Source organism: Anabas testudineus, chromosome 12 (genome assembly GCF_900324465.2).
Source record: "Anabas testudineus chromosome 12, fAnaTes1.2, whole genome shotgun sequence".
NCBI lineage: Eukaryota > Metazoa > Chordata > Actinopteri > Anabantiformes > Anabantidae > Anabas > Anabas testudineus.
The window spans coordinates 17,155,546-17,180,967 of record NC_046621.1 but is presented as its reverse complement, the minus strand read 5'-3'; the positions used below and the strand labels follow the sequence as shown (position 1 = coordinate 17,180,967).

The 25,422-nt window shown below is 40.2% G+C and overlaps 1 protein-coding gene across 2 annotated transcripts; it reads right to left on the bottom strand.

Moving 5' to 3' along the window:
- Positions 1-476: 476 nt before the first annotated feature.
- On the bottom strand, positions 477-23,073 carry mpp5a (membrane protein, palmitoylated 5a (MAGUK p55 subfamily member 5)). 2 transcript variants are annotated; one of them, XM_026355141.1, is made up of 18 exons: positions 22,885-23,073; positions 14,273-14,369; positions 12,624-12,944; positions 11,271-11,448; positions 10,664-10,764; positions 7,260-7,367; positions 6,208-6,285; positions 5,959-6,099; positions 4,753-4,914; positions 4,327-4,404; positions 3,971-4,154; positions 3,712-3,783; positions 3,457-3,528; positions 3,176-3,343; positions 2,913-3,002; positions 1,799-1,911; positions 1,518-1,628; positions 477-1,402 (listed from the first exon to the last, which is right to left on the bottom strand). In XM_026355141.1, exons 3-18 carry the CDS (start codon positions 12,792-12,794, stop codon positions 1,226-1,228), a joined length of 2,004 nt encoding a protein of 667 aa, XP_026210926.1. In that variant the 5' UTR covers positions 12,795-12,944; positions 14,273-14,369; positions 22,885-23,073; the 3' UTR covers positions 477-1,225. The 2 variants fall into 2 exon arrangements, with proteins under 2 accessions (XP_026210926.1, XP_026210925.1); XM_026355140.1 differs by lacking the exon at positions 14,273-14,369.
- Between the last annotated feature and the right edge of the window lie 2,349 nt (positions 23,074-25,422).

The following is a 25,422-nucleotide window of genomic DNA, read 5'->3' as shown; positions in this document are numbered from 1 at the left end:
TCTCTGGGCTCAGGTCTACTTTAATGTGATCAGACAGGACAGAAAGTCAGTTCACAAGGTAATTTGTCATCAGTCAGTCAGAAAATAAACAGACAGTAAGAAAGAGCGATCAAGTGCTGTGTCCTTTTGTTAGTGTTTATTGCAACAGTGTGCACTTTAACAGGAGCCAGTCAGAAACCAGTCAGTCAGTCAGTCAGCCAGCCAGTCGGGGGGCCACAGGGCTACAGGTGCAACTAATGCACTGTTGCACTCAGTAGCCCAAGAAACACACACCTCCCCTTATGCACTGGGAAATGTCTGTTATTGAATGAATGTGGTGGCTCAGCGTGGATTTAAATTTGTACTAAATGTCTCTGTGTGTGTGTGATTTTCAGATTTTCTCTTAACCATTCGTACAAAGTCTGAGTCCGCAGCTGAGTCTGAGTCGAAACAAAAAAATAAAGGCGCTTAAATTCACGTTTTCAATAAAAAAAACAATTGAAATGATGTCAGGCTGAAGACACAGGATGCTTTAGAAATGAGGCACAGCATGTGTGAGGAAGAAAAAACAAAAACAACAAGCCAGTATTCCAGGTCCATATTTTGGTCTCATCAGAACTGTGATGATAACAGAGAAATCTGTGCAACTGAATAAAATATATTGGATCAGTTAGTACACTAGAGAATCAGGGTCCATATGAAAAAAGAACTCATGGAAGATTTTGAGAAAAATAGTGTTTCAAGTTGTTATGACTTGAAACGTTATTTTAGTAGACTTCACCCTGACATTAGATGGTGTCAGTGTCTCTACTTTCTAACTTGGAATTCTTTTGAGAAACGTGTACTGTCTATTTTAAAACTAATTAAAAATCATTTTACTATTTTGCTTGTGAAATGTCAGCCTTTACTATTATGACTTCCTGACTAATTGCAGTTTTACCTCTGAATACCACGACCTTCTCTTAGTGTGACACACAATAATAGGACAATTACTTTGCAATATTTGGAGGTTTTCTTCTAAAACTCCAACTTTACCTCACAGTATTGTGACCTCAGCTTCATTCTTACGTTATTCTCAAAATCTTGCATCAGTTTTGGCCCATCATCAACTGTAATATTCTGTTAGCAGCCACACCACAGCACGTTGGAAAAATGTTTCACGGTCCAGTTGGAAATGTGCAGTCCATCGACTGTGTGTGTCTACTCTATGATTGCTGTGTAGTTTGGTGTGTGACTGAGTGTGTTTTCAGCGCAGCCAGGAGCATGGCACCCACTGAGGTTCAGTGTCCAGTTTGTTAATGAGTCGTAGCAGCTCGTTGTAGGCTTTGTCCTGGTCTGTGTTGACGATGACGGCGTCAAACAGGTGACCGCAGCTCTGCTCCATCTCCCGGGCTTTCTCTATGATGTCCCGCAGCTCCTCGGGCTGCACGCAACACAGACACACACATAATTACTGATGTGAACATTTTAGAGATGGAAACACCACTGATGTTTATCTGCGACTGACAGACGAACAGTGTAGACAGTCAGACAGGCACCTTGGGGTTCTTGTTCTCTTTAGCCAATAGGGCTCTGAGTCTTTCTTGGGAGGGCGGAGCTATGAAGATGATGTAAGGCTTCAAGTCTGAGCTCCTCAGCACCTTCAGAGCCTGTAAACACAAAGAAATATGTTAGCATTCCACTTTTGATTTTTTGAAACTACAATGCCTTGCTCTCCACCCACTATGTCACCATGTTAATTCTGTGTGTGTGTGTGTGTGTGTGTGTGTGTGTGTGTGTGTGTGTGTGTGTGTGTGTGTGTGTGTGTGTCTATACTAACCTGTGTGTGCAGACAGAGCACACAGATTTTTCCAGTGTTGATGACCTGTCTCACTGAGTCTGTACTGGTCCCATACATGTTCTTCTCAAAATCTCCAGACTCGATCAGCTTCCCTAAGAAATACAGTGATGACAACACAAACCATTTACACACTTCAGCGTCGATATCACATCTCCACACTGGGCCTAGAGTCAGGTTCTGGAAGGTATGACAGTTATATAAATCTTTAAACCACTGCCTGTTCTAGTACTTATGCGTCATGTGCTGTTTCTCTCTCCCGAACCAGTCTGAAGATTATTTTTTAAAGTTTCATGCTATTAATATAAGCATTAGGCAGGTTAGGTTATGCTCAACCATATTTAATTGCTAGTTGTCTTCTTTTGCTATACGTCTTCACATGTCTCTGCTACTAGCTGAAAATCAGTAGACTAATGTGAAACCATCAGTCGGTATTACACCACGTATGTCTGATATTAACAAAATCGAGACTAATGTAAAATACTGCATCATAGTTAGAGATGTCATGATCCAGTGCTTTAGCCTTCATATTGATCAGATTCCTTTTAAAATTGGGTATCAGCTGATACTTCCATTGAACTAATACGCCGCATCTTAGAATCAAAACACACCCTATTTTTCAGGAGCTACTTAATCCAAATAGAGTAAAGATGAATCTCCTCTCTGGACTGTCCTCCCTTAAAAAAATGCCTGGGATCAATCCGATGCTTACTGTTGACCTCTTACTTCTTAACAAGATAGCAAGCAAGAAAGAAGCCCAGCTGCCATGACTCAACTACCAGATGTTGAAAATGACTACATGATGGGACTGTAACAGCCTTACTTTTTTATATTTTATATAAGGAAATCATGAGTATTTTGATGATTGTGAGGTAAGAACTGAGATTATCTCAATTCAACTGGAATTTAGACCGTCATAGTCAATAATTCTCATAAACTACTCAGTTGCGAGGTCTTCTCTTCTCTGCTCATGTTTACGTTGCTGCAGATCTACCACCACCACCAGTAAATGCTGCCCATCTGGAGCTCAAGCAAGAAAAAACAACAAATGTCTGACCATGAGTGAACGGTGTAAACCTATTCTAGGACATCTTACCAGCTGCCTGTTCCGCTTCAAAGGTCTGACGAGTCACAAAGTGGTAGTCTCGACCACTCACTTCACCCTCTCGGCGGCTCCTTGTGGTGTCTACAACACACACACGCACGCAGTTCAAGTCAATTTTATTTATAGAAAAATATCACACATTTGCCTCAAATTACCAATTTGTACAACATTAGACCTCAGTTGGACATAAAAGCACAGACACACGCACATAATACCAAAACACACAAGTTAATTGCTGTGTGTGGGTGTCTTACGAGGCACAGCTCCAGCGAACCGTTCTGGTTGGTTGTTGAGCAGCCTCTGCCTAAGTTCTGTCTGTCCGCAGCTGGGTGGACCAATCAGTGCAATTGGCCGCTTCCTGTTGGCCGGCTGATGGTACAGAGCCATCTCCTCATAGGTGAGAATCTCTTCATTATCAAGATCTGGATTAATGAAAGAGGAACAAACTTTTGTATGTGTCAGCGAACAAAGCTTCATTTTTGGTCTGAAAGATCCTGCGTGTTTAATTGTACAGCAGCAGGTAAATTGGTCATACCATCGGTCCTGTGAGCATTGTACAACAGCTTCTTCCTCTTCCTCTTGTTCTTCTTCGCACACCACAGCTTCCCTGTAAACAGACACCAAACACACTTCGCTTTAAGCTACAGGCCTTACTACATTTAGTATACAAGGACACAAATATATGAATCAATCTGTTATTTTGCCAGTGTATAAGCAATTCATACTTTGATAAAACTACAACATTATATGGTTTTACTCCAATAATGTGTGTAGATGTGGAAGAACTGACCAGGCTTCTCAGGCCCCTTGTCTTCTTCGATGGTTTGTTTCATGGCTTCTCTCTGCTGCTGGAAACTCTTGCCTGTGGAAAATACAAGAGAAACAAGAGAAAATAAACTAGTCAAACCATGCAATAAGTTTATACCACAGGGTGTCATATTTGCTCACAAGAGTCTGACTAAGCATTCTTCACATGTTCCACCAAGAGAATTAAATCTAAAAACACAGAGAGACCCCAAAAGATTCCAGCCACAGACAGACAGTGGTACCTGGAACTAGTCCAGCCAGTGGCTGGTTATCCTCGTCTCCATCCCTGTAAGCCTGCCACCAGTTAGGGTCGGACTGGCTGATAATATGGAGGATATCTCCTTTCTGGAAGGACAAGCCCAGCTCTCTGCACGGCACATAGGGGTCATCTGAGGGGTCATAGTCGAAATGTGCCTTTACGTGGATCTGAGGAGAAACAAGAAAACGGCTATGAGATGCTTTTAACTGCGCAGATTAGGAACTTTTTAAATTGGCGCCTTTACTTGAAATATTTAAAATCAGTATTTTTCAAGCACTGGTTCAAAAACAACAATTGCTCTTTTTTCCAACTAAACTAATCGTTTGTCTGCTTACTCACCACAGTCTCTTTGATTGGAGGAGGTTTGCTCTGATTGCTGGGAATCAGTACAAAGGTCAATAGGCCGTGCATATCAGCCTGGCACACACACACACACACAGGCAAAGAGAGACAAGTATTTATAATCAGCCAAGTATCAAGTATTTACATGAGCTGTAACAGACTTAAATTTTATATCTAACCTTTATTCATTTATCAGTTAATATTGATCAGTTCAAATCTTGAATTAATAGGACCTACACTGGAGGTATGTTGGTGAATAAAATGACTATATAACTTTCACAAATGCTAAAAGTAGATGTAAACCCTTTTACTGTCAGGGATAATAAATTAAATTCACATACATTACAAATGTAATCATTCTATTACCACCCTCTGATGGTATTCATCACTCAATTAAAAATATGTAAATATATACACACTTACAAGAATGTCAAAGACTTGGTTGACATCTTTTCCTCTGATTTCGATGCCATTAATCTCTAAAATTTCATCTCCTTCTGATAAAAGTCCGCTCCGTTCAGCTGCTCCACCACGAACAATACGACTGATCACAACACTGTCCATTTCATTACGAACTGTTGCTCCCTACAGAACAAACAAACACAAATGACCGTATTACTTTGATTTACAGCTATTTACTTGCTAGTTATTAACAATCTTTTATACAGAACAACAAATAAAGTCATAGATTATGACTTTAGTCGACATCTGTTTGCTAAGGTCTAACTTGAATAGATTTAACTCAGTATTACAGGAAATCAAATGACTTAAGCAACACTGCATCTGAAAGGTATATGAAGTGTGTGAGTGTGTTTCTGCCTTCACTTCTTCTTGGTATACACTCAGCTTATGTGACAAGACTGTGTTTTAAGGGTTTCTTGTGTTTCTTCCACACTCACTGCAGCATGTTTTTTTGAGGTGTTTTTTCCTTTAAAAATTTACACAAAGCAATTGCTAGAGTCAGTGCCTCTGCTGAGCAGCACGTCTGTACCAGACTAACAATAAAGACTTTAAGAAATAACTAAAATGGCTGCATTGTTGTTTTGCTCTTTAATAAGTCTTTGCATGAGACTAAGTGGATATTTTTGCCAGATGAAATTCCCTCATTGCATTTTTCAGATATACTTTTGATGAGGCCTATGAGGTCACAGTGGCCTTGGCCTTTGACAACCAAAGTCTAATCAGTTCACCGCTGAGTCAACGTGGCTGTTTGTGCCAAACTCCTCGAAGGTGTTGGGATGAGCAGGCCAGAAGGGAGTTATCTTGAGATATAGCGTTGATAAGAATAGGATATACATGAAGTTACCTTGGCCTTTGACACCTAAAGTTTAATAAGTTCATCGTTGAATAGTTTTTATTTCTTCTTGATGAAAGCTGGCACCTATATTACCCACAATGCAACCCGAGTGACAACAGTTCAGTTGGAGATTTGGGTGTGTTATAGTAGCTGTGTTAAATGCAGTTTTCAGGAAACACAACACACTCCCATGTTTGTCTTGTATCACATTCTCATTATACATTCAGGGTATGTTTGCATTTGAAAGCAAGCAGAACACAAGCTACACCACAAGCACTGTAAGATGTCCTCTAGCTGAATTCTCCTTGATCATGAGTGCGTGTCTGTCTTACCAGTGGTATATCTTGGGCCTTTTCTATGCGAACTATCTTGACAGTCTCCCCTCCCCACTGGGTCAGTGTTTCTCCTCCAGCAGGCAGAGGTTCAGGCTGCATTTCCCTCTCTGCTATGCTGTCATGGACTAGAAGCAATGACTGTAAAACAGACAGATACACACAGACTTAGCAACGCGTTTGGTCAGTTACAGTCAGTACAGGAGCCTTTTCTTCATTTGCTAATACAACTTTTGAATGTGTGTCTACCTGAAAGTGTACGTCTGACAGCACGGTGTGGAGTTCAAGTGCCTCTTTGTTTTGACTGGACTGGATGAGATTCCTGACCTGAAATCAGGGCAACAACAGAGCATAGTATTGATAACACCATGCAAAATATTACCAAAAATATGATCTAGTACATTAACTATGTGGCACAACAACCATTCCTGAATATAATGCAGTCATTTTGCAAATAATAAATATAAATTTGTTCACCAACTGAAATGAGGCAAGAGCCTCTCAAGATATGACCAGGGCTCTAAAGGGCATATTTTCTGATATTTCCTGATCTTGTAATATGAGTGCGTGTGATTAGAGTGAAATGTGTCTGTGTGCAATATAATACCAATGTTAAAATGGCCAAGTAAAGCCAGTTTAAAAATACAAGGAGAGAGGTTGATAGAGACTTTCACTAAGGTGTTTTGAGATCATAATTGTGAATTATTCTTGCCTCAGTTTGTGTTTTTATCATTTATTTTCCTTTTCATCAATCATCAATCAAAGTTTGTCCTTTTTTGAAGCCAAATGCAAGACAAGGGGTTCAGATGCTAACACTAAGCAGAAATAATGTGCTGGTCTTTAATGAGATTCCACTGAAATGAGCCATGAATAGCTGTGACAGTTAGCCAACTCAACATTGTGGCAGGGAAATAATTGCTGCAGATAGTCCAAACATCCTGGATACTGGTTTCACTTGAATTAATCAACCGGGTTTCGTCTAGTAGTCGGTGGTAAAAATCATCTTAAAACTCTTTTTTGTTAGATTCTTAACTTTGCTCAGTCAAACAGCGTTGGCTCTATCTCAAAGTTTGAGTTGACATATGTTAAAATATGATCACAAAGCTAGAGTTTGGCTGACAGGAATGTGTGTGTCTGTATATCACAGCACTAGTGTTTCAGCTCTAATTGATCCTAAACAGAGCAGCTCTGTCTTCTTTTTACATACTCAGTGACCTGGACTGTCATTTTGTCTGACTAGTTAGCCTTATGCCAGATTACTATGATGCAGCAAGGACTGAATGTGGATATGCATTAATTACCTCCATGGACAGCTGAAGTGCTTGGTGTGTGTGAGGGTATGGAGGAGAGGGTCGGTGCATGCTGGTAGCCACAGCATTATGAATCTTCAGCGCTGACTGGAAGTCGGACTAAAACAAGGAAAAAAACACAGCATCTTTTGTCAGAATCCACTGAACAGAAGCTCATTTAGAAAGCACACCCACATTTCATGTCACTATACCCATTTATTTTAGGATTTTATTGATTTCTTATAAAGCTTTAAGCCTGGCTCCAGCCGACATGACATAGCTTTTAATTTCATATTAATCATGACAAAAATTCTGATCCTCAGATGAGGTATGTTAAAATAACTAAGTGGTACAGAGCCTTTTCCATCAGGGCTCCAAGGTGATGGAATGACCCCGTCAGGGTTATCAGGCTGTCTCTGTCAGTGTCATCTTTAAAGGCTGTGTTGTTTTTCAGGCACCAGGGAGACAACAAAATATGACCCTTAAAGGCTGATTTGATCATTGAGTGTAAAGAGGTATTGAACAGTGGTTTAAGGACTGCATAACTATATAAAGCTATAATAGTGACATTGTATCCATCAGCAGGTATACTGTATAATTTACAGTTTTAAATAAAAAATAATGTGCCCATGCAGGTGCTGCATAAAGCACATCAATGTCACAGCACTGAGTTTTCAATTATATCTTTGAAAAGATATTTTTCTGTAAGTAAGAAAACCCTGCTTCAAAATAGACACCTTCAAGCTGAGTTTGCAGGTGACCACATGGTCAAAGATGTTGTAAAGTAAAGATGAGGCATTCACTGTACAAGAGCACTGTACCAACTGTTAAGCACAGTGATGGTAGCAATATGCTGTAAGGCCGTTTTGCTGCCAGTGGACCTGGTGCATTGATGAAATAGGACTACCTAGGAATTGATCCAACCATCAGCTGAATAGTTGAAACTTTGACACCACTGAGCTTTTCAAAAGAACAATAACCCCAAACACACATCAAAGCTGGCTGTGGAATGTTACCCATTTCATTCCAGCATACATCAACATTAAGCCTTTGGGACGACTCTCACAAGGTCCTGACGTCAACCATGTCAAATGATTCTGCTAAGAAGAGAGGGTCAAATATCTAACCACAGTTCTGCCAGGCGCTTGTTCATAACGACTAAAAATAAAGGTGCATCTTAATGAATTTGAATATCATCCAAATGATCATTTATTTCAGTAATTCAAAAAGTGAATATTACATAGATTCATTAGACAGAGTCACATATTCCAACTGTTGGCTTACAGCTAATGAAAACCCAAAATTCACTATCTCAGATTACATTCATTACATAAAATCAATTTAAAAAAAAGAGAAAAAAGATTTTTAATACAGAAATGTTGGCTGAAAAGCATGCCCATGTACAGTCTTGGCACTCAATACTTGGTCGAGGTTCTTTTTGCATGAATTACCGCATCTATGCGACATGGCAAGTTGTTTTGATATCAGTCTTCAGCTAGTCTGCATTGTTGGGTCTGGTGTCTCTCATCATCCTCTTGACAATTCCCTATAGATTCTCATAGTCAGTCGAGTTTGCTTTCAAGCACAGTGATTCCATGGTCATTAAACCAGGTATTGGTACTTTTGGTCCTGCTGGAAAATGAAATGAGGGAAACATGAAGTAAAATGTCCTGGTAGACGGCTGCTCTGACTTTGGACTTGATAAAACACAGTGGACCAACACCAGCTGATGACATGGCGCCCCAATCATCACTGAGTGAGAAAACTTCACACTGAATCTCAAGCAAGTTTCTGTGCCTCTCCACTCTTCCTCGAGACTCTGGGTCCTTGATTTCCAAATAAAATGCTAAATTTACTTTCATCTGGAAAGAGGACTTTAGACCACTGAGCAACAGTCCAGTCCTTTTTCTCCTTAGCCCAGGTAAGACACATCTGACGTTGTCTCTGGTTGCAGAGTGGCTTGACACAAGGATTGTGATAGTAGTAGCCCATCTCCTGGATACTTCTTTGTGTGGGGGCTCCTTAAGTACGGACTCCAGCTGCAGTCCATTCCTTGTGAATCTCCCCCAAATTACTGAATGACCATCGCTTCACAATCCTCTCAAAGCTACGGTCAGCCCTGCTGCTTTTGCACTATTTTCTGCCACACCTTTTTTCTACCACCCAACTTTTCGTTAACATGTTTGCATACACATTGTCTGTGAACAGTCCATCTCATCTCTGTGAACAGTCAGCTTCTTTAGCAATAACCTTTTGTGGCTTACCCTCTTCCACCTCCTTCACAACTGTTAAGTCAGCAGTCTTCCCCATGATTTTGCAGCCTCCTGAACCAGACTGAGAGACCATTTAAAAGGTTCGGGAAACCTTTGCAGGTGATTTGAGGTAATAAGCTGATTCGAGTGTGACACTATGAGTCTACAACATTGAACTTTATAATATTCAAATTTTCCGAGATAGTGAATTTTGGGTTGTCATTAGCTGTAAGCCACAATCGTCAAAAAAATAAAAAAAAAGAAACAATACATACACTCTGTGTGTAATGAATCTATATAATATTTCACGTTTTGAATTAAATTACTGAACTAAATAAACTTTTTGATGATATTCTAATATATTGAGATGCACCTGTATCTGCTAAAGGTGAAACAACCAGGGTCATACAACCAAATGAAGAACTTGCTGTTTTCATCTGTGTTGATTTCAGAACTTTCAAAGTAAATTTACATTTCTTCACAAATCTTTTTGTTCTATTAAAGAAGTATGTTGCACATAATGCATAATCCTAAGAACAGTTCAAAGAAATAATTTAAAGCTTTTTTTTTTTTTTTAATTCAAGTGGAATGTTCTGAAATGGCCAAGTCAGTCATTTCACCTAAATAGTACTGGTTCCAAACATGGTTGTACACAACTGCAGATGAATCAGTTTCCAGTCAGTCATTCAGTTACAGTGATACACAGATATCTATTATTTTATACTTTGTGACTAATCAGCAACATTCAGCTTTTTAGAGCACCAAAAATTCTAAGTACTTCCCATGAGGTTTGAGTTAAATTGACAAAGGTTTCTGCTTTACCAAGATTTGGAGTTTTCTGGCCCTGACCACAATGCAATGTAACAGAAGAGACACAAATTTACTTCTGAGCTTAGGGCAAAAATTATTTTTTTAAGAATGCTTAATCAGTAGCTTGCATCAAAAATGTTGTAATTGTCTAACTGTACCTTTCACCCTTCTCCTGTCTCTACTTCAAACTTGTGTGGCCCTAGTTGTCATGGATGCACTAGCTCTGACAGCAGTAATGATGCTGCTCCATCTTTTGGAAATCCCTCCTACTGTAACTCAGAGGTCTTGAAGAAAAAAAACAACATAATTTCATTTTGACCCAAGGCTCTTTCCATCTAAGTCTCTTTAAATTACCTTGTTCAGAAGTGCAAGAACCAGTTCTATGTCATTCTGACTCTGCTGGTCAGACAGGCAGCCCCGGACTTGCTTCAGTGACAGGAGCAACTCGTCCAACTCTGCAAAAAACAAAACATGCTTTCACACCAATAAATGTCGACAGACTTACACATTTTGACTTTTACAAATAAAATACAAATGATGAGACTGAAAAGAAAAGAAAAGAAAAACATCACACTTGTTTAAAAGATCAGAGCATGAAAGCAGGGGACAGCCTGCTTCTCCTGGTTTCAGACTATTGTGTCACAAACTATTTCTCATTTCCAAGACTTACTTCTGACAGTGCATGTTTGTGTGATTCAGTGTGTGTGCATGTCTGTGCATAAACATTACCACCCCTAACAAAGTTTTAATTAAGTCGCCCTCAAGTGCCTCTCATGTTCTCTCCCTCCCTAAGGAATTCCCTCCCTGGCAGCACACGTTTTCCTTCCCCTCCCTCACTTTCTCTTTGCTTCTTCCTCTCTCTCTTATTCATTTTCACCCTCCCTTTTTTCAGATTTAAACAATCTTTTTAATATTTCTTTCACTCAGCCGTTCTACTTGTAACCATGAGTGTGTAGTTTACCTAGCAGTGCTTGTGTTTGCTGGGTGCTGATCGTTGGCTGCTGTGATATGTAAGCGTCTTGAAGGAATGTAGGGTTGTCTATTCCAATGTGGGGATTCTGGGAGAGCTTTCGGAGTCTGAGGGAAGCGTTCAGGTCCAGCTGCCGACCCTCCTCTTCTCTACGACGCCGAAGGTCCTCCTAACACATACAAACATGTAAATATTGTATGAAACTGAAACAATCAAACAGCAAGTACACCACAATGTGCAACATATTCAAAAACCACAGAATTATAATTTCAAAATCTCTCAAGACGTTTCAGTGAGCATCTCCACTAATATCACCTAGCTGTAGTTACTTCTCTGAGTTAGCGAAACAATTAAAAGAGAAATTTTATTTATAAGATAGCAAAGCCTTAGACTGTGTTTAGACTATGTTTATAAAAGCAAAAGCAGAGCTTGAGGCAGCTGTGATAGCTACTTTTATAGTGGAAATAGTTAAATCAGCCCAGCACAGTGGACCAATGAAGAGGATGCCGGAGGAGATGCAGAGAGAGAACCGAGCAGGTGAACTTTCTGAGCACTGCATGATACACGAGTAAGCACTGTGTATTAAGGCCTGAACATGGAAAATGTATTGCTCTTATAACTTTATAAGAGCCAAATGTTTAAAGCGCCACCGATTCCACGTTTTCTCAAAGAGATCTTTCTGAAAATGGTGATTTGCCATATGACAACGCTGCTTGAATGCTCTCTGCGTTTGGAAGCACATACCCATGCAGGCAAATTTTCTCTGTGATGAAGAAAAAACTCATATAGGATCCATTACAGTGATGCACACCTTCATTCACTCCTGAGAGTTTACACAGTACACAACCTAACCCCAAATATATTAATCTAATTGCCATCAAAGAAAAAATGTCTGTCTCTAGCAAATAAGAGCAGAATTTACTTAAATATGTGCGTTTTGTTTGCACATCTCCTGTTCAATAATTGCTGAATCTGTTTGACCCTAGACTTAGACCCGGTTTTTAATTTTGTTATTGACTTTGACACGTAGCCCATTTGCCTTTTGGGGGGCAGGGTTTTGATAAGAAGCAACATTATTATTATAACAATATTTCATCAGAACCTATTTATACAGAAAAGTTACTTAAGCTGGATTTATCATCACTACACAGTGAAGCAAGCTCTGTCTCCTACAACTGATATTTCCTATCAGTTGTAGGAGTTCATTTGGTATAATTTGTACTTCACCAAACAAGGGATTTAGGAGTCTGGGGGTTAAACATGCTACTGTGCAGGAGTTTGGGAAAAAGCATGATCCAGTGTTTCTGCAGCTTAATTCTAAAGACTGAAGGCAGGTTCACCGACCTGATGTTGTCGTATCTTCTCCAGCTGTGCAGATCGCCGTAGAGGGAGCGTCCGACCCCCAAGTTCTCCCGGACAGTCGACGGCCATTTCTCTGTGCTGCTGTCCTCCCCTCAGCTCTTCGTCTCCTCCTCCCTCCCCAGAAACATGACCATTCAAATGGGAGGTTGTCATTCCTCACACACACACCAATTGTCAAATGTGTGGGTGTGTGTGTGTGTGTGTGTGTTCGTGTGGACTACAGGGATGTTGAGAATGTATATCTGTATATCAGGGAATTCTAGGAGGGTAGCTCAGCAAACAGGGCAGCCATGTCACCATCACCTGTGTAGAAAGCAGGAAAATTATGTCATTAATGTACAATGATTGGTACCATTAGGCACCCTAACATTTTTTTGGGTTTGGCTGATGGTTTTGATAGAAAATATGTCTGACTCGTTTCTTCAAACTAGAACAGTGTCATCTCAAATTGTCATGATACCTCTTACAATCTATAGACAATCTTTGGCGTCATATAGTGCTGTTGTAATGCCACAATTCTCTCTGATTGTTCAGAGGCATTACAGAGTGATACTTCTTAAGAGCAGAGACAATTTGTTTGGCTACATATAGATGTTGCCTATCTCTCCAACTCAGGCAAAGCACAAACACACTGACAATAGCACATCATCATCATGTCATCATGGAATTAATATTAGTGACAGCCAATCTCATCCATTGTTTATCATTTTAAGCAGCAAACATGTAACCTGCAGGTACAGCAGAGTGCTCTAGTTAACTGATCACTGTTGGCACAGCTCACACCGACAAAAGGCCACCAAAGTATAGTCTACATGTGGGAAACATTGAATTATTATTTTTATTTACCTCTGTCCAACAGTCTGTAATGTCTGGTCAAACATAGAATGGACAAGTTATCAACAAACAGTTATATCCAACCGCAGTTTTGTGTAAGACAGCTGATCTGTGAACTCTGCATTACTGATTAACTGGTGTAGCAACTTACTAACTAGATAGGTTTAATGACAAATTCTCGCATTTTGGATAACATTGTACTAAAAGTATTTGCTGTGACAAAGGGACATGGCGAAATCCTCTCCAGCCAGGCAAGAAACAGAGTCTGATAGTCAGGCTGGTTGATCAGACTGTCAACCAGATATCAGTGTCTCAGTGCTCATCATGTAATTTAAAAATATCAGTTTCCACATAGTCAAACAAACAGAAACCATGCAGAACACTCACAAAACTAAAGTCTGGTTGAAAAATGATTTAGCACAATATATTCAGCATTAGAAATGAGAACAACGAACCTGCGAACAAGAAGAAAAAAAAGTGCAGTCACTTAATTGTCAATACAACGTTTAAGGGGAAGCTTATCTAAACTAGAGCACGCATGGGGCAGCATATTTCTGTCAGAACACAACCTGAGGATGGAGCTGACAAACATCTAATTGGTTTACTAGTCAAGCAGCTGATAACTGTACAACAGTTTATAAACTGACTGGGTAAATGTCTGGTGACAGCTGACCCAGCTGTTTGTGAAATGAGCAACAATTTTCAGATTTTCTGACTTTCTGATGAATTGGTACACTGACATTCACTTTTAACACTTTTAACAGAGCAACACAATATACAACATGGACACAGTGTACCTCTCTCTACTGGCCTCTCTCTTCCGTAATGTCATGGCAGCCCCCAACTTGCACACATAACCATGACAACAGCTTTGTCAGCAGCCGGGTGGTCCCTCTGTCACACACATACACACTTGATGAACATAATGCTATGTAGGGAGGTTATGGGAGGGCGGAGTGGACAAATGAGGAAAAAAAAATGGAGCACCAAGAGAGAGCAGGCAAGGTAGGAATGAATGGATAGAGAAAGACAGGAGGTAAAAATAAATAGATGAGAGTTGGAGAGATGGATGGATACCTTATCTGTGGGTGCCACAATAACAACAGCATGTTTGATATGCTATCTCTTACCAGCAGCACTGTGAACACACACACACACACACACACACACACACACACACACACACACACACACACACACACACACACACACACACACACACACACACACACACACACACACACACACACACACACACACACACACACACACACACACACACAGCAAAGGTCCCATGATGCAGCAGTAAGGAATGCCAGGCGGCCCTGGGAACAAAATTCCATTGATGGGGGAAGGGAGAGTGTGTTTACAGTCACTTCAGAACATATTGAAGTCCTTAACTTCTCCAATTTTACATTTAACTTTTAATAGATAAACTATTATTTATATCAATCTATCAATAGCACTATAATGACAACACAAAAATATTATTTTCCAAACATTTTAAAAATAAATAAATCTGTCATTTACAAATGTATTCAAGTCATTTGCTATGGTGGCTGTGGACAGATGCTTCCTGCGGACACACGTGTATATAAGGTTCAAACTATGAAATTCAATGCACTCTCTGAAAACCTCCATAATAACATTTTGTGTTCAGGCATAGATCAAGACAATGGTATAAAACCATTCTTAAAGCTGTGATTGTTCCCAGAAGCACTGTGGCCTCAATAATAGTGCAGTGGAACAAGTCTGGAACCACTGTGACCCTTCCTAGAGCCAGTCACCTAACAAAAATCAGTGACAATGTCATCAAGAACCCAACAGTCAGATGGGAGAATCTGCTGGAAGGATGAACACAATTTTATCGTAGACTGGCTATGGCACAAGACACTTTAACTACAGGTAAATGACAGTTTGCAAAATGATAAGTAACGCGCTATATTCTTCTACAATCTTTGAGTGACACAGCCAAACCCAGACTTAAACCCCAAACAACATCTGTGTGAGACTCGAAGCGCTCAGTTCGTGGACACTTTCCATCTAGTGTAGTGGAGTTTGAGAGCATCTGCCAGGAAGAACTGAATAAAGAAATAAAAAGTGTGAAAATGTTGTAGAAACTTAACCAACAAGGCTCAAAGCAGCAATTACTGTTCCTACAAAAGTACAGATTTTCTGAACATTTTAAAAGTGACAGATATAAGATTTAGGAACAATACAGTATTATTGCCCCGGCAGTATAAAAAAATTGATAAGACAAATTTTTGTCTTATCAATTTAAAAACTGTATCTACCCTGTGCAAAACGGATTGGGATTACTGTTTTACATGCACTGAACTAAACATCTTGCATAAAACCCAGTGATGTTCAAATTCTAATACTTCTTAGGGATTGTGCAAACATTACTTTATTGATCACTGTGGTAGAAATTCAGGACACTGCAATGAGGGTGTGGTTGCCATGCATCCAAAAAATAGCATGAAACAAGCATACATTAAAATGCAGACACTCAATTGTCTGTTAAGGACAGTGAAGCCCTAAAACAGTGATAAAGAGCTGAGTAGTGTCTGAATACTCGAACATCACTGAGCGGAGGTGAGTGCAGGGGGATTTAAGTAGCTCATCTGGAGGGCTTGCCTCCCTCCTACAACAACAAACAGGCTGCTGACACAACTTTGGAGGAATACATATAACCGAGTTCAAGTTACTGAACTGAATGTCATAAGTTGTCTGTCAGCAGCAAACACATGCGCATATAATCGAAAAACAGAAGTAAAATAATCCGTCATTTTAATTTTCTTTTAATGACAATAAGAAGTCTTTAGTTTATTACATTTCATTTTCAATTCACTTTCAATTTCAATTTCTTTCAATACACAGATCTGGATCCAACTACCTCTGTTATAGAAGAGTGTCTGTGGCCTCTCATGAAAGTTCTGGGAGCCTGCAAATTACTTACAATATCCAAAAAAATTATACTGTATTTATTTTCTTCTTACCACAACAATTTCCTTGGTGGGTACAGTTTAAGTATGTAACATGTTAGATGTTGCTAATGAATGATTTAATTAGGCCTGAGGTCTTAAACCAGCCTCTGCTGTCACTAGGATTACCAGCTTCACTTCAACCAAAGATTTCAAGATGTTAGTCTTAGTTAGTCTAGATGTTAGCTAGAAGAAGTTGACAAGAGTGAGTGTATGATTTCCCAATCCTGCAAGCACTTGCATCAGCAGGAGAATGCACTCTTTCTGCACCAGCAACATACCTGCATCTGACCTGAGTTGGCCTTAAGTGTGCAGGTCTTCAACACGCTGTCAGTATCTGGATAGCAAGATTTGTAGAGTAGGCTACGGTGTCACAGTCAGCTGTGATACCTACATGCTCTAAAAGGAATCTTTTAGAAATTAACATGCACATCCCCCACCAACAGGAAAAGGTGTCAATTATTTTATTGTTATGGTAGAACGCACTCAATGCTCTAGTCGAGGGGTGTCCAATCCCGGTCCTCGAGGGCCACTATCCTGCTAGTTTTCTTACCATCTCTGTCCTACACACTGCTGATTACCTGGATCAGGTGTGTTCAGCCAATCAGAAGCTAGAGCTGCAGGGCTGGTTGCAAAACAAGCAGGACAGTGGCCCTTGAGGACCAGGATTGGGCACCCCTGCATCTGTCAACATGACGAAAAATAGGCTTCGGATTCGTCCATCATTGTTTAATAAGTTCCATCAGTGACAGAAAATATCTGGTTAACCCAACCTCAGATATTGATGGATAAAAGTTGTTTTTATGGAGCATTTTAGTACTACACGATGCTGCCATGATCTGTTACCTGAGTAACCAGGATACATTAACACAAATCACATTAACATAATAATGGTATGGCACACTTAAAAGTGTGTCTGGATAAATCCGTACTATGGCAAATGAAGAGCTGCAGCTGTTTCCTACTGGATCCCTGTGCCTCAGGCCAGAGACTTAAATTTACTTGGCTTGGTTAAATAAACTTGGATATACTCTGCTGCAGATCAGGTAAGGGAGTGGACAGAGTGAAAAATTTCTAGTGATGCTGTTTTCACTCCATTAAGGCGCAAAATCACCATCTCCCATAACAGAGTCTGCTTAGTAGCAGCCCAGTATTCACTGCCAGCTCAGAATAAATGCTGTATTCATTTGACTTTAGCTTCCATCAGCAGCAACTTATTCTGTCTTTATTAGGCATGAATCATTAAAATATTCAGTAAAACCATCAAGACATCTAAATCCTCCCTACATTGCCTTTTGTGATATTATTAAAATGACACTAAGAATGAAAAATATCTGATGTCACTGTATCAAGACAAAACTAATAAATATAAAATAATCAAATCAACTTTTTGTTTTTTTGGACTTCAACAACACATTAAAGACTACTGCAGTCAACAGTTTCCTGATCCCCTATGACATTAAGTCAGTTAGAGTCAGAGTTAAAGTAGAAAACAGTGTATGGAAACATACATACATACAGTACATTACTTCATAATGCACCTACACAGCGAAATGGGAGATAGCAATTCCTTAGAGTCACATATGTAAATGTCGTTTTGTAGGTTAAGCCACTATTCATCATGAGTGGAGAGCCAGCTTTGCCACTGTATACCTTGCACAAAGCGCTGCAGGAGCCCAGCTACACTACAGCTGAAAGTAAAAAAAGGCTCAACTTTATGCAAATATCCCTAGACGCCCTTCACCTATAGCTGGGCAAACGTCAATCAGACTCTCAGACTCAGTTCACAACTAAACATGAATTTAATTTAAACAGAATTAATCAAAAGCTTATCAACGTGGTGTCAGTTTTACAATTACTTCCAACATGTCTTTAACATGCATCTTTAACAAAACAGAAGAAGTTGTAATAACAAATCACTGACATTACCAGTGGTGGATATGCAACAGAGGGAGCAGAGCATGTCAGTTACCTGCTCAACACAACACATTCCCCACAACTATAGCTTGACTGGAGCCCAGCTGCTAACAGCCTTTTTGTATCCATATGTATGAATGCACCTTGAGGGAGACAGATGATGGACAGGAAGCAGAGTACAGCAAAAAGCAAAGCTGGCTTGTAAATACAAGGTCTGGTGTTTACAGTAGATTATCTGAATGTGGAATTTGTTTATTTAAGCTGAGTAACTATGAAAAGCAGGGTTGGAACTACAGGTATGTGCCACTACACAAGCAAGTGCAAAGGAGCCTTGTGGCAAAGTGCAGTATTAATTCTACAAGCGGTGCAGCATTTTCTGGTTATTCACAAGTAACAGTTTAACTAACGTGATCATTACAACAGTATATGGTACAACGGTCTAGTTTTGAAGAAAACCAGCAGAGACAGAGTGATCAAACAAGATGACAGGAATGTTGATGAAAAGCATTACTGCTTAATTCTACTAGTCTCAGTTAAGATTACAACTAAAACCACAAAAAAGTCACTAAAGTTGAATCAGCCTGTAAAAATGGTCAAAGTGCTGACAGCGGATACAAAGAGTGTAAAGCCTCTGTGCACTGTGAATGTCACAGGGAGCAGAAGCAGAGCCCACTCTTATCTTGTGTTTAACAGCCCGCACTAACGCAAACACACACACACACACACACACACGCACGCACACACACACGCACACGCACACACGCACACACGCACACACTATTAAAAAGGGCTGTACCACTCTGTACCAGGCAGAAATAAAAAAGGCAAAAAAAAAGTGAAACAGAAGGATTAAATACATAAGCTTAAAATATTTTATGCTAGTTGTGATGTCCGACTTAAAAACCGGAGATGACAGATTTCAGTGACTTGAAAAAGCCCTGACGTACTTAGTAGTAAAGTAGGAAAGATTCTCACTATGACGTAATGCTGCAGTAACCAGTAATGGAAACATTCTTGCGGAATTATTAACACATATTTAACAGATGTTGTATACCGCACCTAACAAAAAAGTGTTGTTACAGTATCTTCCTGCTCTGCTGTAACTGTATGACAATGTGTTTAAAATACCATGAGTCTTGTTTTTTCTTTAGTGGAATGGTTGAGTAGAAAGAGCATTTAAGTTTATGTTATTTAATTTAGACTTATGATGACCACCTAACCCATTGTTTCAGCTGGCTGAAGCAGGGTTCACTGACTGATAGGACACAGCCTGAAACTACTTAGCAAATGATCAAACAGCACACTAGAATTAAATACATTAACTAAGCCAAGGTCAAAGAGCGACCTTCATCGAACATGAGCTGGACCACAGAGACTGGGCGACTGTATCAACCACAGTCTAAGCCTAATCCTGGTTTGGTAGTACATTCTGATTTGACAGCAGCATAACTGTGGGTCCCATTCAGGTCAGAGAGCCGGAGTGAGAAGGAGAGTGAGCGAGTGCTACAGAGAACAGAGGACTTCTGTATTTCACTGGCCTGAGGCCCTTTGTGCGTGCACTCACTTAACTAGCTCACCGTGTGTACATGTGTGTTTGTAAAAGTTAGTCTCGACTTAATCAAGATAGCAATCTGACCTCATACCTGGCAGTGAAGCCTATCTAAAGGTCAGTTCAGAGTTCCGGAGCATCACTGTTCACATGCTTTCCTATACAGCTGTTGACCAATAAACAACATGCACCTGTGGCTAAGAGGCTAGGCTAACAGCCTATTACTAAAGATGCTGTGAGACAGTCATCAGTGAGAAGTGGTATAAGGGGCTGGTGTGTTTTTAAAGGTTTTTGAACAACAATGCTGTTCTAGGGCATTGACTAATAAGTCAAACCACATGACCACCTTCACAGTTTAAGGCACCATAAAAGTAAACATCAACAGAATATAATGACTTCTCACTGGTGATTGAGGTGAAGGCAACACAGAAGCAGTAGGTTCTCATTTAGGTCAATTTAAGTGTCACACTGGTCTCTGAGTCAGCAGATAACCCATTATTAAAACTAAGGGAAAAGTACCTTCAGCATGCTAGTCAGATATTCCTGTCGTGTACTGAAAAACCTTTCCTATACAAATCTATAACGTTTGCAAGTCGTCGGTCAAATTGTAAGTCATTCACAAAAAGAAAAAATACACATCGACAACAGCATGTTTAACAGGTTTGACATGTGACAAGCCCAGGTTTCATGTATTAGTCACGTTTTTACAGTGCAGTAATCCTTTTCAAAAAGGGTACGAGACTACCAAGAACTCAATACAAGACCAAGTATATGGAAATGTGGATTAATGCCACAAATGAAGGAGCTTTCACTCCTACATTCCTTTTCAGGACAGGACTATCAGGCCTGTCCGTCAGTGACACCGAGATACTGGAGATTACGCTGTTAAATTCTTTAAAATTGGTTTCCTGCCCAGAGGCACTCCAGCCATGTTTGTTTGAGAAGAGAGCGTAAGACAGTGTAAACATCCAAACACACCACACCTGGCTACATGAGCAGTAAACCTATAACCATGTGTCAGACAAACTTCCCAAAGAAGCATAGTGTTATGATTCTAATCTGCATGGATAGCCTCAGGCACACAGCGTGACACTGCGAGGGAGAATCACTCACTGGCCTTAAGTGGCTTCAGTATGAGTGCAGTGATAACAGAGTTAACATGTTTCCCTTCCTCCTCCTCTGTCTTTACATCTCAGCGTCTGTATTTTTTCAAACCTATCCACCACAACACAGGCTTTCCAACTTGAATGATGGTGTTACTTTAAAGAAAAGACACCAGCTGTGTGATAGTGGAACATTTTGGGTGCAATCTTTATTATTATACTATTATATTCTCACAGCCCAATTTAAACGTTATTGTAATAGATGTTGCCGTAATAGAGGCCTCTATTTGTTCTTTTAATACAGACTGTAGGTAGACATTTTCATTGCACTTCATTGAGGCTACTTACACAAATTACTAAGTCTCAATTTTAACTTCACAGTGATTATGTTTTTTAAATTTTTATCATGTTTTGCAAAACTACTGTATTCTTACAAATGTTAGGGAGGAATATTAGGTAAGACTGTAACTGGAGTCCACAGGTGGCAAATTTAATGGACACATTAGACAGGAAGACAGCTGATTTTAAAAAGTTCCCAGTATTTACACAGCATGACAAGAAAGGTCTTAGTCAGGGAGGTGGAACCTCACTGTAAGTCCTCTGCAGACTTAAGGGTGGACTCTAAGACCTTGGGTAGTCTGGGCAGATGAGACCTTTGACCAGACACCCAGGCACTATGTCTGCTCATCACCTGCTAATAGCATCTCTAAGGTGCTCCATTGTGGTGGCAAGCATCATGCTCTGGGTGTTGTACTCTGCAGGAGGAACTAGGAGGCAGGTCAGGTTGCAGGCATAATGAACACAGTCAAATACAAGAGAGATCTTGTATGAAAATGATTAGGAGTGCATGAGACCTAAAACTAGGATGATGGTTCTCCCTCCAGCTCCACAATGCTGGAGTGGCTTAGAGTGTCCCAGGTAAAGCCCAGAGCTAAACTACACAGCACAGCTGTGGAGAGACCTGGCAGTTCACAGACACTCCCTATCCAAACTGCACGTCAAAATGCAGGTGTGACAAGCCTGTAGAAACTCAAAGAAACTCAAGGCTCTATTAGCTACAAACGCGTCTTATAGAAAAGACTGAAGAGGGTCTGAATGCTATTCATTCATATTCAAACATTTGTGAAAACGCGTTTTCACTTTGTCATTATGAGAAGTGGGAGCTGTTCGATAAATGACAGTTTTATCTCTTCTAAATAATGATACTATGATTATATTATACAATCATTATAGAAAGTGACGGAAGCCACAGTGAGCGGAGTAGAGCGTGATCAAGTGTTGACAAGGACTTTGACAAGAAACAGAAACTAAGCCACATGTCAGTGTCAACCTAAACCCTACGTAGCGTTATTAGGAATGTAGGCTTGACTTTAGTAAGAATACAACAGTGTTGGCTTTATGATACGGTTCAAGAGATATCAGCCAACGTTACAGGATGAAAACACTAACCCAGTGCTACTTCAACACGGTCCGTTTCAAACAACGTTAAGTTCCTTTCTGTAGAGTTAAAAGTTTTTAAATCACGCCCAACCTTAGCTAGCTAAACGAGTAACGTTAGCGAAGAGAAATGTTTTGGTTAGCCAGCTCCACTATCAAATTAACCCGCACCTAGCTGAGCTATAGGCTAATTGGCTTCGTTTTCAGCAGAAATACGGTCTCTTCGCATAGTATAAAACTTTCGCACGAGTTTAACAATACGCCACTCTCACAAAAATGTACTTTATTTAGGAAGTATGGGTTAATTTACTTATCAGGCTAGTGTTAGCAGCTAGCTCACTAGCTAGCCTGCCCCTTCCTGCGGCACCTGTTGATAACAAAGCCACTTCAGAGCAGACCGAAAACACTGGAATACTCACTGTGTCGCCGAGCCGTCCGTGTACTCCCTTAGCTGCTAAATCCAACTGGGCACTCGTAATCAAGTGTTTGTGGCACTCCAACCACGTGTAGTTCGGTCTTTATAGTTCTAGTTCAGACGCGTTGCTGGTTTGTCGTTCCGTTTGTGAACAGCACAGCTCCCTCTCCTTCTCCTCTCCTCCTCCAGACTGTCATCTCCCACTCCAGACAGGGGCGGAGACAACATGCTACCAACGACATAAAACCGAGATGCTGATTGGATACAGCTATGAAAGGAATTTCATCTAAGCCAATCAAAAACGTGCTTACATCGGTTGATGAAAACGCATCACTTAATTAAGCTTCAAAATGTGGTGAGTAAGTAACATATAGAATATATATAGTAAGTAAATGTTGATTTGAGAAGGAAAGAGGGGTTGTGGGGGGACAGGCTGCATTTATGGCAGCGTCGAACCTGTTGAAGAACCTGTTCTTTTTTGTGTAGTCAGTGAAGTTGTTAATTCCCCTCCACACTTCTCTGATGTTGTTCTGTTGTAGGTTTCTTTCTGTTTTATTTTTGTAGTCCTCCTTAGCCTACTTTGATATCCTCTTCAGCTCATGGTCGACGCTTTCTTTGTCTCTATCTTTAAATGCCTCCTTCTTCTGATTATGGATAGTCTCACTAGTGATCCAGGATTTGATATTTGAACAGCGTCTCTAACCGTGCACAGACTTTGTAAGTATTACAGTGTCTCTACAGCAGTTGATGTAATGTCAGAAACAGTCAACCTGTCTGTCAATGTTCATGCTCTTCCTTTCTGCTCCTAGTAATATGTTCCAAACTGTGTAATAGAGACTCAACAGCCTCAGGTGTCCATTTCCGGACTGTGATGGTGGTTGCTGATTGCTTCTGAACACAAGGTTTATAACAGGTCTGCAGTAAGACCAGGCAGTGGTCTGACCTGCTGAGACTGGGTAGGGCAGTACAGGTAAAGGCCTGCTTGTCTATACTAATTTGATGAAAAACAAAAAAGTAACTTAAGCAAACAAATGGTACAGAATAATCAAGATTATTTTTATTAATTCATCTTCAGTTTCAATATCATTACAGAAAAAACATCCTCTTCATTATATTTATACAGTAGTAGTAGAATGCTGTGTCATTGCTTCATTACAAGTGCTGGTCATAGTTTATAGTGTGTGCAGTGTGACTGAGTTCAGTCCAGTGTTACCAATCACTCAGTACAAAGGCAGTTTAACAATAACCTGCTTCTTCTTGCTTTAATGAATCTATCTGGTTTTGATTGGTCCTCCTTGGACAGGTGGCAGGATGCGCTCTGATGCTGCGTTCATGTCACAATGGGCTTACTGTAAATAAGAGCTGCCAAATGTGAAAGGAATAAATGAATGAGATTAAGCATTTTAATTTATTAAACCAGAGTTCACCTTTCTAGTGAACTAGTGCTTACTTTTTGAACTCTTGCAGTATCACCCTGTTTTTCCACTTTGTCCTACATGACATGAACCCAGCACAGGCCACTGACAGATATATGGTGCATTTGAGGTAACTGCGAAGATTCTGATGTCTGAGCCAAAGCAATAAATGAGAAGATGGTGTTGGTACCAGCACCTGGACTGAACATTCTTATTCTGCACTAATAATCACAATCAAGAACTACCTCAAATGTAATATTTAGTCAGATCAGAAGCCAGGCCCAGGTGCTGCCCCCTTGTCTCACTCCAGGACTCAAACCTGCCTAAAGAGAAAGACACGAGCCCCCCCCCTACAGCCATGCAAATGTGAAGAAGGTGGGGAGGAAATAAGGAAAATGAGGAGCGGCAGAAATAAGGGGAGAGGAGGACTGCAATAGTCTATAAGGAAAGGGGCCAAAGGTCAGATGCAGTGACTGGTGTGGTATTCAGGTCAAAAGTGAGATAGTCGTCATGACCTTATGTGGAACTAACGTTCACTTCATATTCCTTAGATTAACAAACAAGATCAGCGAACAGCAGCTGATATCTAGGGAAAAAACATCCCTAAGTATTTAGCGTTGACAGGTACCATTCAAGTTCCACAGCTTTGTCACAGTTGTTCCTACGTGACCTGAACGCAGCATTAGACCTTTGACCATGTGGGTTTGTTTGACACTAAATCAGAGAAACTAGGATGGTTAAGGTATGGTGCATTAGTAAACGCTTGTGACTCAAAGACTTCGCATGATGCATTTGAAAAGTCCTTGTTAACAGGTAAACAATTTAAGGTCATTGGGATCAACAGGAGACTGTAGCCAACAGGTTTCTACTAACTCTAGGAGATAACTTAGCTTTTGTAGTGGACTAGATATCAAACAAGTTCTCTATATTTCTCAGTGTTGCTCATAAAACATATAGTACCTTGAGAGAAAAGCAGTCACATGATGTAGATTGATTTACAGCCTTAAACTGTATTAGTATTTTTGACTATAACCAGCACCTTAACACCGTCATGGCACAAATACACCAGTTGTGGAGTTTATGAGCACCTGAATGTGACACCCTGTGATGTCGGGTCAGAGGTTTCT

Coding starts and splice junctions, on each gene's coding strand:
- mpp5a (XM_026355141.1), bottom strand. CDS start 12,794: ATGACAACCTCCCATTTGAATGGTCATGTTTCTGGGGAGGGAGGAGGA. Junction 10,765..11,270: donor GCAAACACAAGCACTGCTAG/GTAAACTACACA, acceptor TGTTTTTTGCAG/AGTTGGACGAGTTGCTCCTG. Junction 3,344..3,456: donor CAATGCTCACAGGACCGATG/GTATGACCAATT, acceptor TCATTAATCCAG/ATCTTGATAATGAAGAGATT.